This window comes from Desarmillaria tabescens (genome assembly GCF_030435595.1).
Source record: "Desarmillaria tabescens strain CCBAS 213 chromosome Unknown EV420scaffold_336, whole genome shotgun sequence".
NCBI classification, from domain to species: domain Eukaryota; kingdom Fungi; phylum Basidiomycota; class Agaricomycetes; order Agaricales; family Physalacriaceae; genus Desarmillaria; species Desarmillaria tabescens.
Genome location: NW_026848635.1, coordinates 9,422 through 29,479, shown reverse-complemented (window position 1 = coordinate 29,479; position 20,058 = coordinate 9,422). Strand labels below are relative to the sequence as shown.

The window sequence follows — 20,058 nt, the reverse complement described above, 5'->3', positions numbered from 1 at the left end:
CAAGAGTGGTAGAATCCATACGCTTCGCGAGCTCTGTGGGCGTATACCAATGCATAAAGAGCGTCCATCATACCGGGCCACGCACTGCTCTCGCATAGTCCCAAAAAAGTCCGAACGGCATAAATCTGCTTTGGACTGTGACAGGCAGCAATGCTCCCGGTCAAGATACCCCAGGCGATTTCAAGACCCGGAAGCCAAAAGGAAGGTCGGACGTACTGCAACGCATGTATCAATATTAATCATTAATTAACACACAGAGGCGCAAACAATAGCACTTACTGTCATGATAATTGTGAAGGGACGAGCTACAGAGCAAAACCTGTCAATACCTGTTCCACGGATGTGGGAAGAACCACTCGCCATTATGCAGTATCCGACGTTGAAGTAGGTCGTAAGTAATTCAATTCTGGGAAATTTTAGAATAAATTTATAAAAGGTGAATTTAGAAGCATCACCATTTCCGACTAGGTTCAGGTCTTCCTACAGGGGAGAAGCTCACACGATGAATTTGCCGATAGAGGCGATTGTTCACGCACTTTCATCCCAGATACTGATCAACAAGAAACCGAATGAGGGAGCGTTACGGAACGAAAATGAGAACATACCATACGCAGTATTGATGTTTTGCTAACCAATGCTACTTATGAGGCAAACGGTTTCGAGTACATCTGGCAACGTACCTGGTCCAGATACTTGATGATCTGAGATACGCATCCGAAAAACAACAAGAAACAGTCCAATCGGAGGACCAAACTCTTCTCGATCAAAGAGCGAACATGACATGGGACTGCATGTTCCTCATCTGTGTCTTGAGATACAGCTTCGGGATTGGAGAAGGTGCCGGGCATACTAAGGACGACGTGGTGCACGGAGCTAGAGCCACGCTAATGCAGGGATCCCGCAAGAATCGTTCCCTTTCTACCTGCTGGAGAGCTAGCGCTATCAACTGGGCCGCCGGCGATAAGTAGAAGGACAACATGGTCATGATTCTTGATAGCGGAAGAGAAGGTGCTCGCAGGGTCGATTTCAATAAGAACGCAGAACACGGACCGATCCTCCGCCGGCAAGCAATAAACCGATAAGAACTTGAGAAGGCAGGCAAATATAAATTCACTCCAAATTGCACCTTCAATCATACTCAATGAAGCAATGTCAGGCACGTATTTTGATGAATAGTGTATCATGTATATCAATTCTCAATAGTACAACGTGAAACGGAGCGTCACCGTAATCTTATATGTCGTCTACTCCCCAACCTTCTCTTCATGAGACACCTTCCCATTTTCCTCATCATGTTTCTCATCTAAAGTTCCAGTGATCAAGCCAAGGCGTCTATGGATATCTTCAAGACGGCGAAGATCCTCTGTGGCCAAATTGGTTGTGTTCCCAAACAATTCTTCCATTTCTTCCAAACTTACTCCCTTTGTCTCTGGGACCTATGTTGACGCTGTTAGTGGTACGAGTTCTTACAGGAAAGAAGTATGACGTACCAGGAACAGAATGAAGCAGCCTCCTAGGAACGAGAAAATCTGCATTGTAATTCAGCAGCGTCGTCTCACCATAAAGATTTTAGACGTACTCCAAAGAAAACAAAAGTCCCATATCCTATGTGCTGCAACATCGACGGCGTAACTTGACCGACTGAGATTTTATGAGCATCCTAGAGCGAAAAACAAATTATCGTTCTCTCATACCTATGAAGTTGTTCATCTAGGAAACAGGTATTCATCAGAAAATTATGGCAATAAACGAGAAAATCGATTATACCCAATTCGAGGAGGCAGCAATGGACAGGCCTTTGCCTCGAACACTCAGAGGGAATATCTCTGAAACGATAATCCAGCCACAAGGACCCCAGCTATAACCAAAGGCTATCATCCTCATTGAGTGAAAAACAAGGAGATGGTCACCACAGAACATACCCATGGCGAAAATCCAAACGAAGACACAAGCCACCCATCCGGCAGCTGAAACGGTAATGAAGCTTTGTACTTAAGGGTATTACTCAGATACACCCACCTACATGGCTAAACAAGAAACGTGTCAGCCTTGGTAGTCATCTATTAAATTCTCCGCACCTCGGCCAGGTATCGTGGAACCTACTCGTCAAAATAGCGACGACGAAATGACATCTAGAGAATAGTATGGTGTTTATCATCCAACGTACTCCGCGCAATACATTAACAAACTCACGTGGCCATGAGAAAGGCCCCGGAGACAAGTACTGGCTTCCGTCCAAGCTGATCAATGAACAAGACTGCTGGAATTGTCGCCAAAAACATCCTATCAGTGCCGAAGTTAGCAAGAATGAAACGATCACAGCTACGTGTCTTACGCGATGCCAACCACACCTGTTGCGAGAAGAGATATAGTGTTCCCTGTTAGACCTAGAGATTCGAAGATGCTAGGCGCATATATATAAAACAGCGTTGACGCCGGTCCATTGTTGAAAAAACATCGTTCTAGAATAGTGTCAGGGCGTGAAAGGATCGATGATCGCTGGTAGCCTCACAGTGAGCCGACAGCGACACGCCAAAGTAAATCTTGTGATGGCTTAGGGTTAAATTTCAGACGTGAAAAGGGATGAACCCACTCCGATCAAGGATCAAGCTTAGATAACTGTGTAGGCCCAGCTTAAATTGGGATGCAAATGACGGATCTTGATATTGAGAAACTGGGTTTCAGAGATTTCTTTCTCGAACAAGTATTGCGCTTTAATTTCGCTATGGTAAACCGGATTCTTTCAGTGCTAGTCGGTAACATATAATGCAGTGCACTTACAGGAACTCGATACGCACGAGATCATCGTCCTTGGGAAGCGACCGAAGATTGCTGAGCACCGTAAGGGCCTCATCATCTCGTCTTGGTTGACCAGCCATCTAGGTGAGAATGGCATGAAGAGGATCCACATCCGAGTATGATCGCAGGTGCAGTTGAGCGCCAGTGGAATTCCAGGCGGCCTCACTTTGTCCTGCACCAGTGCCACCAATATAATTTGTTCCATAATCGATCCAGAAGGAGATCATGATCCCGAATGTAATAGCTAGCTGCTGGAGTGCCACCAAGCTCCCCCGTACCTCTGGAGGTGCGAGCTATATTGTCCGTCAGCCTTTAGTAACACAGTTTGAAGCAAGACTGACCTCTGCATTATAGAGCGGGACTGCCATACTGGTAGAACCAACGCCAAGACCAGTCACAAATCTACCACCGTAGATAGAGGAGGGTTTCATGGCTGCAGTCTGGACGATAACCCCTACACAAAAGACGACAACGGCTAAAAAATCAGGATTTAAACATTGACGATTCCCTGAAGCGGAAGGAAATACCCACCCAAAAATATGGTGTACTTGCGGGATAGCTTGTCAGCGAGATAACCTAAGAAAGTACATATTTTGGTTCTTTTCAAAGAGCAGTTTTCACCGACCTGTCATTAGAACGCCAACCCAAGCTCCCAACTCCAGTATAGCGACCAGCCATCCTTTCTGCTTCGTGTCAGAGACAGCAGTACCCATCCTAGAACAAAATCAGATACATATATCATCGAAGGGTCAATTAACACACCGCTGATCGAATGTGGACATTCTGGATGTCGTTCAGTCGAACTTCATTAATTTCAATGAGAAGCAGAACCTACCCAAGTACTCCGGAAAAGACACCCTGAGAAAGAACGTCAGCTCAGGCCCTCACCGTACAGTAACTTAGCACTTGATTATATCCTGAGGTTTAAATCTGGGTCAGCTAGATATTATTGACTCGCGGTTTACGAACCATAGAGCCTATTGGGAGAGGTTAATGACGACAACAATGAGGGAATAATTTCTTACAGTCCTCCAGAGAAGGCAAAGACTGCGATCAAAAACACTTTACGATTGTGCACAAGCCCTGCCTGCACATTCACGACTACTATAAGCCCGGCGATCAAGAAGGAGACACACACGCACCCATCCGGAAGCTCCCGCGAGAGCCTTGCGACGACGTGCGGACAACGGAAAATCTCCAGTAGAACCTCCAGCCATGTCTGAGAAGATCAAGAACAGAAGGGCACCAAGAATTAGGCGTCTGCCTCTTTTTGTGGTTTCCCAGCGGGTAGGCGGTCCGGAAGAGGGTCACCTGAGGATTATATGTTGCAAATGTTACTGTTAGTTGGCCCAGAACTGCCCAATGGGTAATGCGACCCGCAAGGGCCTGATCCCGGCTCAGCGTGGAGCGAAGGGCCAAACACTGTTTGAAGAGCAGGTTGCGGGGATAACAATCAAGGGACGGGTGAGGGACAGTGATAGCTGCGCATCGTGCCAAAAATATAGATGATACATTGTATCAGCGCTAGTGCCCGTATACATTCTCATCATGATGTGTTCAAGAATGAAAGGGTGCTCGTTCATGAGGTATTTTTGACGCTAAAGTCCGGCCGGAGACCGGTGAGTGCGGGATATACAGTAATAGAAAACTGTATTCAGCATGCGGGACCTGTAGAATATTTGTTCCTGAAGTCGAGATGGTGATGGATTGAAAGCAAACAGGGAATTAGTGAATTTGCAATAACGTAACGCGGATCGGATCGGCAATTTGCCGGCAGAGATAAGAGGAGCAAAGATAAGATTCTCCACTTTCACTTCAAAGGTTATCATGACTCTCTTCTTTGGTTCTCAAATACTACCACTTGTGCCATTTTGTTGGATATTCACTAACGCTATTGCTCCCTTTTTATCGTTGTCGCAGGGCCTCAAAATTCGCTATTTCTTCATTTCAGCATGTCCAGATTCCTCAACCAATCATCCTTCACAGAATCCGCCTTTTCCCTTTGAAAGACCTTGCTTGTCAATTTGGCAGAGGACGACTCGCCATAACCCTTTGCTTCATGAAGTGCTTCCTCTCCAATACCATCTACAGCCGATGCAGTTGTTATAGGTTCCGGCATGGCGGGAGCCGTGACTGCGTACGAATTGTTGTCGGCGCCGAATGGACCCAAAAATATCGTAATGCTCGAAGCCAGAGAGGCCTGTTCCGGCGCCACAGGTAGAAATGCGGGACACTGTCGTCCAGGTATGCTTCCGAAGCTATTTTGTTCACATGGACCCTCATCGATTTTCAAAGATGCTTTCCGTGGATTCGCCGCATTTTCTAAAATCCACGGCCCGAGCAAGCAATAAAGATTATCGAGCACGAGAAGCTCGTTCTTCAACTCGTCAAACGGTTTATTGAACCCACAAGATTGAAGTGCGATTTGATTACTGCAAGACCTTTGATGTTATCATGGGAGAGGATTTCTTTCGATATGTCACCAGCAGTTTTGAATCCTTCAAGCAATTTGGTGGCGACACGGCTGGCGTAACGTGGTTGGAACAAGATGAAGCGCGAAAGGTCTGCCCTCTGCCACGAGTTATTGCGGGCGAGGTAACTGACAAGCTGCATCAACAGGCAACTCGTGTTCCTGAGGCCCTTGGCGCATTTGAGTGGAATGCCGCAAGTCTTCACCCGGCAAAGCTTTGTCTTGCGGTCCTTGCCATAGGTCGCGATCTTGGTTTATCCCTTTTTACGCATACGCCTGCAACGGCGATCGAACGTTCCGGCGACAAGAATTGGGTTGTAAGTACTGCTCGTGGTTCTATTACGACACCCATCGTCGTTCATGCTACCAACGCCTTTGCCGATACCCCTTTCCCCAATTAAAGACCCTCATAACGCCTATGCGTGCTCAAGCTCACAAGATAATCCCAACCCCTTCGTTTTCATCGACGAGTATGCTTACACATACCTATTCACTGCGATTCGCTTTACATCACTTCTATTCGCTTATACAGCGCAAGTCGGATGGAACGCTAGTCTTGGGCACCAGTCGGGGTATTCCTGGCCTCAGCGAAGCCACACGTGCTGAACTTGCTTGCAAAAATGACCGGGTATTTAATGAGGAAATTCAAGAAGATGCGGTTCGATCATTCAAGAAGATATTTCCTGATTTCGGAGAGGAGGCTCTGGGAGAGGGACTGGAGTATGGTTGGACAGGTATACTCGGCATGGTGAGTAGTCGATTGATTGAGACTTCGAGCTTACGTTCTTCTTCAAGACTAAAGATTCGGTGCCGTTTGTCGGAGCAGTTCCTGGTTGTCCAGGTCAGTATGTCCTAGCGGGTTCAATGGTCATGGAATGGCGCGTATTTTTGGTTGTGCACCTGGTCTAGCACAGATGGTTCTCGGGGGAAACTGGGAAGATACAGGGATGCCGGAATGCTTCCAGATCACCGAAGAGCGGATGGCAAAACTAAGACAGTGAAGGTAAGTAGAATAAGATTAGATGATTGCATGTCAAGCGGTCCCAACATTGTATCCGACTATTCTAGTGACAACTTGAAGTCAACAAGTATGAAAGGACGGATGAACGTAAACGTTTTAACGTAGCATCGTCAGATTTCGACACTGCCCAGGGAGGTAGTATACTTAAGCAATACTCTGCACGCCTCCATCGTTAACTGGATGCTAACCATCCACCGACGACATTCTACCGGACCATTCCGCTGTCTATAGAGGAGAGAGAGGAGCAGCTGTTACTCGAAGCGGCACGGGCGATATTCGCAAAACTTTCCCGACTTTCGTAGGAACTTTGGTCACAGGCAGAGGCGAAGGGCCAGAAGACAGAAATGTTGTAAGCGGCTCATAGAAATTGTAGGATGTGGTTCATTATCTCCTCAAATCATCACCGTGGCATTGATTTATAGCATCACGAAAATGGCTAAGTTGAAGTTTGGTTTAAGTCCGAGTTGCATGGCGACGCGATCCTGTTTGAATTTCGAGTAATAAAAGGAAACAAGGAGGGAGGTTGATAGAGCAAAGGAGAACGAATGGTCTAAGATGTTCGTACAACGCATGAACTAGCAAGTATACCGAGTAGTTGGAGCTATAAAGACGTGGGTGCGAAACAGAAATTATTCCCACGCCTCCTGTCCCTTCTCCACAATGGACAACTCCAGGCTGGTGACCGTCACTTTTGAATTGCCTAGAACACAGCATGCTCTTTCCAAGCCTGAGGAGTGGAATGCGTCTTGGGAGCGTCTCTGTAGTTCAGGTCTCCTAGCCCCCCCACTTTGCCTCGAGTTGGCTCTTAAAATGGAGCTATGCGAAACTGGTGTCAAGGCGTTTGAATATTCCAGACTTCTCCAAAACACGCTTGGTCTTCGTTTTGATATTGGTGTAGAGGCTGTTGACCTGCTGCTCTACCATGATCTTGAATCCAAGTGGCTTGCTGCTACGCGTGCTACCCGCAGGCAACATGCTCTTGTTGGTTTATCCGAGGCAGGGGGCTATAGCCAGAAATCTCAACGAAGCCAGGAGGTTTACGGGAGATATTCTTACTCTTGAAAATCTCAGTAAAGAAGGTCATACCCTTATCGACTTGCTCAAAGCTATCATTCCCGACGATATTTCCGTCCTTCCTAAGACACCATGTGCCATTTCCCAAATGCCGCCTGGGATTCACTCCGTGAAGAGCGCCAGAAAAATGGGACCGAGTTTGAAAAGTTATGGCTTGCTGAGGCACATATGCTCCGGTCAAACTCATCTGTGCGCTTTACCTTCGCATTTCTGTTTATCGCTGATGCTACCTTCCACTCAGATCACGTCGTGCAGTGTACGTACTTGTCGTTCCTTGGACGGCCGCGTCCAAAGATCACTGTAGTGAGAAAATCTCGGCCATTCTCCGCATGCCCAGATGGATTCGGTCGAAAAGGAGCTAAGAAGAAGCTTTACGGTGGGAAAGCGGCCAAGGAGATGTGGAAAGACGACAAAAGCTGCTTGGAAAGATCGAACCAGCCGGCGCGCGAACTCATGCACCAATTGCCTCAAAAAAGAGGAAGAGGGCCAAAAGTTTCCTCACTGTTCCAAGTGTTGGACTGCGTTGAAGCGAGATGTCCCTTACTGTTCGAGGTGCGTCTCTGGTGCTCGTCCTTTCTGCTTGAACTTCTTGAAACCCTTTGCAGAGAATGCCAGACTGCGGACTATAAGAGCAGACACAAAGCGATTTGTGGTAAAGAAATGGGCCTCGAAGACGCCGTGGAAACGGCGTTGAAAGCACGCGGTCCACCCAAGCCAACAGTTACCCAGATAGGACCCGCTGTCGAAGGCTTTAAACGCTCTCCAGCTCTTTTGCAATCATATTTTCAAGCTAAACCGGGGACCCGAAAACCGATCTATACATTCGGATCAAGGAGGGAACAGACAGCGAGGACTGTTTCATGCGAATGGACACTCCTTTTCCTTCCCATACAGAACCTTATTCGTGCTGCTCGTGATAAGGCTATGACAACTGGCGATCGCCAGAGCGCGGGCGCTCGTGTGCCATTTCACCGTATGGTTTTGCTTGCCAAAGGGCTTGATAAAGAGCGTGGATGGGATTTCAAAGCTATGATTGATGAAATGACGAAAGAGTACGAGTTTCCAGACTTGAAAAAGGCGATGCTGGAGTTGCAGGTGAGGCAGTTCCGAGATCCTTTCATGCGTCCGTGAGTATATGGTCTTCTTAGTGCTGGAGCTGTGGAGCTGAAGGGTTGTTTTGCAGGCCGTTGGTGCGGAGCCTGGCACCGGCTGATTGGATAGGTTATGTGCGCATCAGTCCTGTGGACATGACCCGAAGGATTGAGTGACGAGGTGGCGTTGAAGTGATTGTACAGTTTTCTTGGAAGCAATAGCCATGCAGATTTTGGCAGTGTATTTCTAACACCAGCAGATATACCATCATGCAAAACATAACGTGGAGAACACCAACGAGAAGATCAAGGTCAAGCACCGTCCTCCTTTCCCTTTAATTGGGATGGCGGCATTAATGTATGGTATGGGGCTGCGAGAGTGGTACGCATCCCGGATGCACGAAAGAATGCTTGCTTATCTCGGCGCCACCAGCAGCACGATAGCCTTCGCGTGCACAAAAAGGCCACATTGCCAAGTAACCAAGTCACCTGTGGCGTCTTCTATCTTCCTTCATGCACAGGAGCTGAAAGACGCGCTTATAGGGACTTCTATTACCCTGGTGACTGCTCGTCGATTGCTCCCCAGTCCATCTTCCCTGAGAAAGTTGGGGTGTTATTCATTCTCGGCTCCGATGTCGGAAAAAGGCTTTGAACTGGCGCCTGGGTGTAGAAGAGGGAGGGGGAATTCAAGCACAAGACAAACTTGCAAAGCAACGTCGTATCTTTCAATGAAGACAGAATTGAAACTCTGGGTCCGCCTACCCTTTCGTAGAACAAACATTAGCTCCGGCACCGCGGTCCGACGTGATGAGTCAATCCTGTATCAAACCGGAGTGGATTTTGGTGGACTCTGTGCTTTCCCTGCCTTAGATCCGTTTTAAAAGATGGATGAATGGGAGTTGGTCCCGCGACGGGGCGCTTCCCATTGAACGGCAGACCATCAAGAGCCCAGAACTACAAATTTGACCTCAAAAAACGATGGAGCCAATGGTACACAATCCACAACACACGTCCCCAAAAATGGATCCACTCGACCCCAAGAATTTGGCACTCTCCCACTGACGACGACCACCATGTCTGACGTCCCTACGAAGAAGGATGTACCCATCGACCTCAACATCCCCGACAATTACGTCCAGCACACCTTGACGACGACCAAACCGCTGCCTCCAATCTCTCTTTCCAATATTCTCAATGAAATCAACTGGCTTTCTTTCATCATCCTTACCTCGACCCCAATAATGGGTGTTATCGGTGCTTATTATACCAGGCTCAGATGGGAGACCGCTGTCTGGGCTGTGGTGTATTATTTCATCACTGGTCTTGGTATCACGGCAGGGTACCATCGTCTCTGGGCGCATAGGTCGTATAATGCTTCGATGCCGCTCCAGTATATGCTCGCCATGGCGGGAGCTGGTTCCCTGGAGGGTTCGATCAAGTGGTGGTCTCGAGGTCACCGTGCGCACCACCGGTATACAGACACCGATCTCGATCCATACAATGCTCACCGAGGATTTTTTTACTCGCATGTTGGCTGGATGCTCGTCAAGCCTAGGCGGAAGCCCGGTGTCGCGGATGTCAGTGATCTGAGCAAGAGCAGTGTTGTGAGGTGGCAGCACAGGCATTACTTGCCGCTCATCTTGACTATGGGTTTTGCCGTTCCCTCTGTGATCGCGTGGTTGGGATGGGGTGACGCGAAGGGTGGGTTCGTATATGCTGGTGTTTTGCGACTAGTCTTCGTGCATCACGTCAGTTTTCAAGCGCCCATTGTTTTCGGCATGAAGCTGACGTATTTATTCTTAGTCGACTTTCTGCGTCAATTCCCTCGCTCATTGGCTTGGAGAGACCCCCTTTGATGACAAGCATACACCAAAGGACCATATAGTCACAGCATTCGCTACCATCGGTGAGGGATACCACAACTTCCACCACCAGGTACGTGTCATTTCGTGTTTGTCATAATACTCGGCATCTGACACTGGGGCTCGCAGTTCCCGATGGACTACCGGAACGCGATCAAGTGGTACCAGTATGATCCCACGAAATGGTTCATTTGGTCGATGCAGAAGATTGGACTCGCGAGTCATCTGAAAGTTTTCCCTGAGAATGAAGTTCGCAAGGGTCAGCTGACGATGCAGCTCAAGCGTCTTCGCGAGACCCAGGAATCACTTGCCTGGCCTTCAAATAGTGATGACCTACCCGTTGTTTCATTCGACAGCTGTACGTATCCTTTTCCCACCCGGCCCTGCCAAGATCATTAACGTTTCGTTACAGTCCAAACGCAGTCGCAAAAGCGTCCACTCATTCTCATTTCGGGTTTCATTCACGATGTTTCGACGTTCATGGATGAGCACCCTGGTGGTGCGCATCTCCTTGTCAAGTTCATCGGCAAGGACGCGACTACGGCTTTCTTCGGTGGCGTGTACGATCACTCGAACGCTGCTCACAATGTATGTTACGTCTCTGTTTCGACTGTCTTTAGCTTACTCATACCTCATCAGCTTCTCGCCATGAAGCGCGTCGGTGTACTCCACGGCGGACATCCTCACATTCTGGATATCACCAAGCGAATTCCACCCAGCCAACGCCTCAAGATTGCGCGGTATAATGAATTGAGCTCGAACTATGCTAGTAGCACAGCGTGGAGTGACGGTGATGAGGAAGAACAGGAGGGTACTGTGAAGAAGCTCCGAAAGTAGGTCTTGTTAGCTAAACCCTTTGACTCCATACGGTACTATATTCTCAGCGCCGAAATTAGACGAAATTGTTCTCTCATATAAAACGTGATGTTTGTTGCAGATGTGTGGATTGTTCATAAGGGAGAGTGTATGAGCAATTGATTCATTGTACCTCTGTCTTTAGAGACGGCGAGCTCAGACATTACTACAAGAGGTGTAAAAGTCCTGTGCTTCAGGGGAGAATTGGGAAGGACGTTATTTAGAAAGGCAGACAAGGAAGTCTCTAAGTAGAAAGTAGACTGAACAAATAGTGCAAGAGTCTAACAAGGAATGCGGACAACACTATTCTCCAGCTGGCCATCCCCTGCTTCATATCGGACACATACCACTGCTCAGAAGAATGGCAATATGCGAGACTGCGCGACGTAGGAGGATCATATCGACAACGAAACGCGAGGTTACGCGTTACGATTGGGACTTTGAGTTTGATTCTCAAGTCATGAAGGAGAAGGTGAGTAAAAAGTCTGTATGAGAACCCGAACTGCGAGGCGGCGCTTTAATGTCGAGTCACCTACAAGATAACGACAATTGAGTTGTCGGTAATGATACTGAGGACTGGATATAATGTCATAGCGTCCTGTGTGTACACACGATAGAGAGCCCGAACCTAAATCAAGCTCAAGGTAATATCATAACGATAGGCAGTAGTAGTCGAATCATCTTTGTCACCTAAGGTTGAGAACAGAAGTCCTGCTACCTGCCTCAACCCAAAAAAGTGGTAGACTGCGTTTAAGATAATGAAGCAGATGGTCGCACCGGTCCCGTATCACGATCTCGCACAATAATATAATCCCACCACTACCCCGCCCCGCCATGTCGACTCCTCCTACTCCTATTGACCGTCCCACTCCTCTCCAACGCCGCCCTCATACCCCTAATAGTCTGCACAATCTCCCCCGCTGCTTTCGGACTCTCCGCCTCGAAATCATACCTCTTATTCCCTGTAAGTACCAGCTTGAAGATGTTCGAGCTCTTGGTACTCTGTTGGCAGTCGACGATACTCTTGATGTGGTACGAGTACGTTTTGCCATTGTCGAAGACGGCTTTGGCTTTGTTTGTGGAGGGCATGATCTAGAGGGGGGGAGGGGTGAGTGGGGGAAAGGGGGAAAGGGGAGAAGGGAGGAGGGGGCGTACGTGAATATAGACTCCGTCGATTGCGAGGGTCTTTTCCTGTTTGGCGACGAGCATAGGCATCTTGCGGGATATCGTGTATTTCTAGAGGGGAGTTAGCATAGGGCATTATGGACACGAAGAATCTAACCTTGTAAGCAGCAGTGTAATCCAATGCAGAGCTGAGTTTGACTTCTGGCGTATCGGAAATACGTTTGAATATTGATGCTGAAGATGGCGTCAGAAATGAAAGTAATGATAATGGCGGACTAACCGTTCGGGTCAGTCGTCCGCCCAGCACCCTTGAGAACGTCTCCGCCAAGCCTGCTCTTCTTGATGATCACGAGCTCCCGCTTGCCTTGCAGACTGGCCACGGTACGGTCCAGCGGGATGAGGATGCTCATATCCGCGAGCAGCAGTGCGTACTCTTTCGGGTTGTCAAGCTTACGCTTACGACAGACCATCTCGAGGGCCTCCTGCATGTACATCTCGGCAGAACTGGAATCGGGGTCAGAAAAGAACGAGGTTGTGAAAAAATGAACATACACAGGGATAGTAGTGGATATGTGCCCTGCATCGGCTGCGTCTGCTACTCTGATTCTCAAGAACATCTGCGGCCCACTGGATGATAAACCTAGACTGGTTGAGAGCGGTAGGGAGCCGAGGTTGGAGCCAAATACGGGAGCGCCGGTAGTGGCTGCTGGGGGCAACGATCCTGGGTTCTGATTCTGATTCTGGGGTTTCTTGGCGACGGCTGTTCGAGAGGGTCGTCGTTGAATCTTGCTTTGGAGTATACGGTTCTGGGCGACTAGGGAGATGGTGAGAAGGGATAGAGAGAAAGAAGAAAGTCTAACCTTGGGCAGGGTTGGCTTCCAAGACGGCGTAGGCATCTGCGTTGAATTTGACGATTTTTCCCATTCGATCCGGGGCTGGGAGACTATGAGTATGATTGAATAAGGCGAAAAAGAGACATACGTGGAAAGTCATCGTCCACTTCACCGTCATCCTCAGCTATTCTGAGTATCCACCCGATGGCACTAAGTTGAGTGTTCCATTTCTCGTCTTCCTCAGTGAGACCTTCATCGAGCTTGGGTTTCCATCCTTCTTCCCAATACGTCCATAGTGCAAACCCAATGACTTCTTCGACTGAGGCATCCTTCCTGACACTGAGCTCCATAGCCTTGTTTCTGGGCCCTTGTGCATGGGGAAAGTAGACTTGGACGTACGATGACGCATTCTCGCCGCGTCCGCTGATCAACGAGTAGAGCTCGCTGAACGGATTAGTGGTCGTACCCGCTGATTTGAGCATCGCAGAAAGAGCAGACACGGCTGGAGGCTTGGGAGGTACGATGCGTTTCCGTGTAAAGGACATTTCTGTAGTGGGATTACGCTGTGGTCTGTGAGGACGAGACTCTGCACGTGGGCGATTAGGCGAGAGCTTTCCTGAGGCGGGCGTGAGTCGGGGGCGGGAGCGTCGGGAATTTGAAAGGGAGAGCATAGAGTTCATGTCAGAGGCGCTGTCAAAGTTTCCTGGTGTACGTGTTGTCGTTGCCGCAAATTCACTGTAAATAGTTTAGTATATAATCACACAAAGACAGCATATACGCACGGGTCAAAGTCGTCGTCGTCCATGCTATCATTTGCACCATAAGAAGTCGATGATGAGGACGAAGATGAGACAGCGTTGTCTTCGTCACTCGAAGAATCGTCAAAGCTGAGCGTCGGGGGCGGACCAGGCGGCGGGGCTGCGTCGGGACCTCTCCTCGCTGCCATCCTCAGTCGTCGTCGTCGTTCCATCTCAGCAGCACCTTTGAATCGTGGAACAAACTGGGGAGCCTCTACCACTGGTGGTGCCTCCTGCACCTTGATCTCTGGCGTCCCTTCTGCTACCTCCTCGACCTCTGCTTCTTCATTGACCGGTGCACTCGTTCCCACAAAGTTCTTCACTACATCCGGCTCCGTTGTCGATGATAGCAACGTCGACGCTCGTTTGCTCACAGACGCTCGTTTCCCACTCACACGCAATCCCAGCCCGCCTGTACGTCCACCCATGATCGTCTGAGTATACTTCAACCCTTTGGCGCCTGCGCCTGGTTGTTGTTCTTCGTCGTCGGAAATTTGAGGGCTAGACGGCATAGCGAGTTCGGGCCATCGGTCAACGTCAGCAAGAGAGGCGGCGAGGATGTAAGGATTTGAAGTGTAGGACGAGTCGAGAGAGATGAGACGGCGGCCATAAGGATCCTCGACGTCGCGTAGGTAGTTGAGTCTGAGACTGTGTATGAGATAGCTGCGAAATAATCAGAGCACGGCTGTAATTCAAGGTCGTGAACGTACTCGGTATCACTAATTAGCGACATGCCAGTGATGGTGACAGTCGAGTACAAGTGCCAGTCAGCAACGTGACTGACCATCAATACTCGATCAATACGCCACGATCATCATTTGCTTTTGTTTTGCTCAAGTTCTGTTAAGTTATCTGTCTTTTCCAAATCTTTTCTGCGCTTGTTGGTCGAATGAACTGGTACTCCAACGCCTCAATGGATTGCTTCGATTTTCGCCAATGTCAATCCGGCCTTTGAGATCGTCGTCGTGTAACAGCGCTACTCCTCGCTACTTTTAGACAAGGCTCTCGTTTTACTTGCACTTTCAGATGATTATTAACTTCTGCTACTTTTACGGTTCTACTAGGGGCAACCACATCTCGAACTTGAGCAATCGAGATGTCTTTTTGATCTTTGGAGATCTGAGCTTGAGTCGAGCTCAAACTCGGAGTCCGTCTGGCCAATCCTATCTTGATTCTTGAATAGCTGGCATATGCACTGCGGGGCTGTTATAATGAACCGTGGCTATTTCTTTGCCTAGTAGCCTTTGAATTTCAACGGATACTTCCCCTTTATCTTGGATCCATGCCGCTCCTTAAAAGAATACCAACCTCAGTAAAAATGCTTGAGGACTCGGATCAATTACTTATTATCGACAACGAGACAGGCGGGACTTTCACCCCTTCAAAAATGGGGGTGAAGGGTGAGTAAAGAGTTCGTATGGGAACCTAAACAGCGACGAACTCTTGACCTGAGCAAAGCGCCGTGTGAAACCGGGAGCTCGACTATGGCCTGCCGCGCTCCGGAGTATCGAGTCACTCAGAAGGTACCGACAATTAAGTCCCAGTGATAATGTTTGGAGCTACGTATAAAATAGGGTACGGCCAGCTTGAGAATAGTGTTGTCTGCATTCCTCATGGGACTCTTGTATGGGTGATGTGCTTGGTCAGTCTACTTTCCGACTCCCAAACTTGGAACCTGCCTTGTCTATCTTACCCGGCGCTACCACGAGGAAATCGTACAGTCTCGTACCTGGATTAACATGCTGGACAGCTGTAATGTAGAGTTTGCGCACTTTGTGCAATCCACCTCCGAGTAAGACGAGTTTTTGAAGGACTTTGTGAGTTCAAAAGTCATTAATTGGCACGAACGAGAATCAGTACGCTCATCTCTATTCCAGCAAGACAACGTTGTCAGGCTTTACGATGAGCGCCGAATGTAGCGCGGGCGTCCAAAAGTCCGCATATACTGTCAATCGCTCGCTCCAAGAGCCTAGTATCGATGGTTCTTGGCTTTGTCGAAAGAGTATGCGTGCCATGCCATCTTGTCGAAACTCACCTTTTACAGAGCTTGCTCCAGACACCTCGATCGAGGGGGGGTCGAACACTACGCAATACGCGTTGCTTCATGCATAACTTTTTTGTTCTTACACCAGAGTCATCAGCAAAGAGGCGAATCTTCGAGAACGCAACGAAGTCCTGGACCTCCACCACTATCTCACTATCCGTGGCGAAAGAAAGTAGCGAGGTACGCATACGCTTCGATTTGACGGAGTACAGCCTAGGCGTGGACCTTCCCCGGAGGTGTGACATGGTCCAGTATCTCTAAAGTGGATACGGCGCCGCAATGGGCTTTGTATTCTGGGCTAGCATGCGTAATTCAAGTCTTCGAGCCTCTCGAAGTTAATTTTGTGCCATAGGACCTTTATTCTTACAATATGGGGCAGGAAGGTGCAAATGTCGTCACGGTCATTGTGAAGCCTAAAAACATCGACCTCCAAGGTGCTGCAGATTTTCTTGGAGGTTACTGCAGAGCATTGTTAGATCAGTTCGAGAGTCGTAGAAACGCATCCAGAAGAAGGCTATTCCTATGCTGCTCGCCCTCTCGAAGTTTTCGGTAACTGGGTTCGAGGCAACATCCAGCGAGTCTGTTATTCGAGCGTCCCGCAGAATGTATACTTAACGCTCAACAGACGGAGCTTTACCACTGAGAGATATTTCGGTAAGAAGACCGCAGAAATCAAGGAATCGCTTCTTGTCACCCTGAGAGCACCGTTTGCCGAAACCGTTGCCCTGAATGAGGAAAGGAAGAGTGCAGCTTTCGAACTTCCAAATCAATCCCTAAATCAACGGTGATCAGCTATTTGGTAGAAGAAGCTCTAGGTTACGTTCACAAACCAAGTCGTAACAAAAAAAAAAAAGAGGGGAGCAAAGAAATGGATGAGGCTTCAATTCTTACGGAGCTCAGTGGCGCAAGGCGCCACAAAAAGAGCAAAATACAAAGCGAAATAATCATACTCCGGATAGCCTGTCAGAGTTATAGTGAAGCGAGCAGGAAAAAAAAAAACAATAAATGCAACAAAATGTAAAAACACACTTTCTCCGCACACTACGTCGGTCTATTTAGCGCACCGATGTCTACGAAGCAACCATTGTCTTGCAGGAGGAAAGGCGGCGTGCCGTTGATAGAGCGATGTCTCGCTGTAGGTAAGAGAAGGGTTAGGTTTGCCAAGGAAAAAAAAACGATGACGAAAGACGGAACGCGGACTGGTCGGATTTGGGCGCCATACCGACGATTATATGTGTCCATGGCTACGCTCGTCGTTTAATTACCGCTGCATTTACGCGATTCCGGATAATCCTTGGAATGATATCACAATGGTTGTTGGCAGGGTTGGATGCGGGGATGATCGGGAATCGGATGGGGTAAAAGCGCGGTCATGAGACCCTGGACTTACTCAAAACCGTTTCCGGCACGTTTCCGAACGTAGATCCTACTGGTAGCGTACGGAGAGCATGCCCACAATTCAAATTTTCTGTTGTTGTTCTCCAGATAAGGCAGGAGAAATAGTGCATGGAACATACTATCGTTAAGATTGCAGACGGGCACAATTGAAATACAACATTTATGACATCGAATCAGTTTAATATCTGGAAACAAGGACGGCATGGGGGAAAGGGTTCAGTAACGAGAACCTTCTCTTATAACAACGAAAGCTTCTTGACAGGGGTACCTTCCGCCGACCCCTCTTCATCACTCCAGGCGGTGCTGCTAGCATAGTTGGAGCTCAGTTCATTGTAGCGCGCAATTTTCAACTGTTGACTAGGCGGGATCCGTTTGGCGATGTCCAAGATATGAGGATGTCCACCGTGAAGTATACCTATACGCTTCATAGCGAGACTCTAGCAGATGGTGATGATTCAACGAGCGAAAAACAGGGATGTCAAGACGATAGCGTACGTTATGAGCTCCGTTTGAGTGATCGTACACACCACCGAAGAAGGCTGTGGTAGCATCCTTGCCGATGAACTTGACAAGGAGATGAGCTCCACCGGGGTGCTCATCCATGAACGTGGAAACGTCATGAATGAAACCTGAAATGAGGATGAGGGGACGCTTCAGTGACTGATCCTGGACTACATAAAAGTCAGCTTATTTTCTGGTGGGATAGAGTTAGAAAAGACGTACAGCTCTTGAACGAAATAACAGGTAGGTCATCACTGTTCATGGGCCAAGTAAGCGATTCCTGGGTCTCCCGAAGACGCTTGAGTTGCATTGTCAGTTGACCCTTGCGAACTTCATTCTCAGGGAAAACTTTCAAATGACTCGCAAGTCCAATCTTCTGCATCGACCAAATGAACCATTTCGTGGGATCGTACTGGTACCACTTGATCGCGTTCCTGTAGTCCATCGGGAACTGCGAGCCCGAGTGTCAGATGCCGAGTGTTTATGACAAACATGAAATGACACGTACTTGGTGGTGGAAGTTATGATATCCCTCACCGATGGTAGCGAAAGCTGTGATCATATGGTCCGTTGGCGTAGGCTTGTTATCGAAAGGAGTCTCCCCGAGCCAATGAGCGAGAGAATTGACGCAGAAAGTCGACTAAGAACAACACGTCAGCTTCGCGCTGAACATAATGGACGCTCGGAAACTGACGTGATGCACGAAGACTAGTCGCAGAACACCATCATAGACGAACCCGCCCTTCGCGTCGCCCCAGCCCAACCACGCGACCAAGGGAGGAAAGAGGAACCCCATCGTCAAAAGAGGGTAAAATAGTGCCTGTGCTGCCATTTTACAACGCGATTCTTGTTCAGATCACTGACGTCTGCGACAACAGGCTTCCTTCGAGGCTTGACGAGCATCCAGCCAATGTGTGAGTAGAATGAGCCCGGTGAGCATTGTAAGGATCGAGATCTGTGTCTGTGTATCGGTGGTGCGCACGGTGACCTCGAGTCCACCACTTGATCGAGCCCTCTACGGAACCAGTTCCTGCAATGGCAAGTATATATTGCAGTGGGATTGCGGCGTTATACGATCTGTGAGACCAGAGACGATGGTACCCTGCCGTGATACCAAGACCGGTGATGTAATAATACACAATAGCCCAGATAGCAGTCTCCCATCTCAGCTTGGTGTAATAAGCGCCGATAACTCCCATTATTGGGGTAGTGGTCATAACGGTGAAAGGGAGCCAGTTGATTTCATTGAGAACATTGGAAAGAGAGATTGGAGGCAGCGGTTTCGTCGTCGTCAGAGTGTGCTGGACGTAGTTGTCGGGGATGTTGAGGTCGATGGGTACATCCTTCTTTGTAGCATTCGACATGGTCGTCGTCAATGGGAGAGTGCCAAATTCTTGGGGTCAAGGGAGTTATTTTTGAGCCCCAGTGTTGTGGTTTGTATGTATCTTTCAGTCAAGTATCTTCCTTTGAATTGGACTGAGCAGATCGTCCCGAGAAAGTAATGGAGGCACCGACGTCATCTAGTAGATAAACCCAAGGGAAAAGAGAAGTCCACTAAAAAATTATCAGTCCCGTCCGATAAGAATCGATATTCCACGGTCCTGTAAAAGCTTGGATCTGAAGGACCTCTCTCCAGAGATTGAATTTCAACCCCGGGGCAGCTATAAGGACACGTTTGAGGGATTCCTTTATCGATGTGGAATATATAGATGCTTCTATCACGATTAGCTAGTAATTAGAAGTTACAAATGAAAAGCGCATCACGATTCTCTGCCAAATTTGGAAGAAAAAAAGAACGGAATGCGGACCGGTCGGACTTGAACGCCATACAGACGATTGCATGTACTTATTTACGGTTACACTCTTCATTTAATTACCGTTGCATTTTGCGGCTCCGGGCAATCCTTGAAACCATATCTCAGCACTTTCGTTTTTGGCGGGGTCTGATGCGGGCATGATAAGAGAGCGGATGAGGTAAAAGCGCGGTCATGACACCCCGAACTTACCCCAAACCGTTCCATAGTACTTTCGGTATGTTTGCAAACGGAGAGCATGCCAGATAAGTCAGGAGAAATGGCACATGGAACACACTATCGTTAAGGTTGCAAACGTACGCGATTGAAAAACAGTATTTATGACAGCGAATCAGTCTAAAATGGGAAAACAAGGACGGCATAGGGGAAAGGGT

At 48.4% G+C, this 20,058-nt stretch overlaps 1 protein-coding gene across 1 annotated transcript; it reads right to left on the bottom strand.

Moving 5' to 3' along the window:
- Positions 1-17,439: 17,439 nt before the first annotated feature.
- Positions 17,440-19,642, bottom strand: EV420DRAFT_1772412 (delta 9-fatty acid desaturase protein). The gene is made up of 6 exons (XM_060481102.1): positions 18,731-19,642; positions 18,565-18,690; positions 18,379-18,510; positions 18,093-18,321; positions 17,865-18,040; positions 17,440-17,806 (listed from the first exon to the last, which is right to left on the bottom strand). The coding sequence occupies exons 1-6, from the start codon at positions 19,232-19,234 to the stop codon at positions 17,606-17,608; spliced, it is 1,368 nt and encodes a 455-aa protein (XP_060321345.1). The 5' UTR covers positions 19,235-19,642; the 3' UTR covers positions 17,440-17,605.
- Positions 19,643-20,058: the final 416 nt, after the last annotated feature.

Excerpts from the sequence above, each read along its gene's own strand:
- EV420DRAFT_1772412 (XM_060481102.1), bottom strand. The coding sequence starts at position 19,234 with ATGTCGAATGCTACAAAGAAGGATGTACCCATCGACCTCAACATCCCC. Across the intron at positions 18,691-18,730 it reads GCCTGTTGTCGCAGACGTCA|GCACTATTTTACCCTCTTTT; the intron begins GTGATCTGAACA and ends ATGGCAGCACAG. Across the intron at positions 18,322-18,378 it reads ATCATAACTTCCACCACCAA|TTCCCGATGGACTACAGGAA; the intron begins GTACGTGTCATT and ends TCGGGCTCGCAG.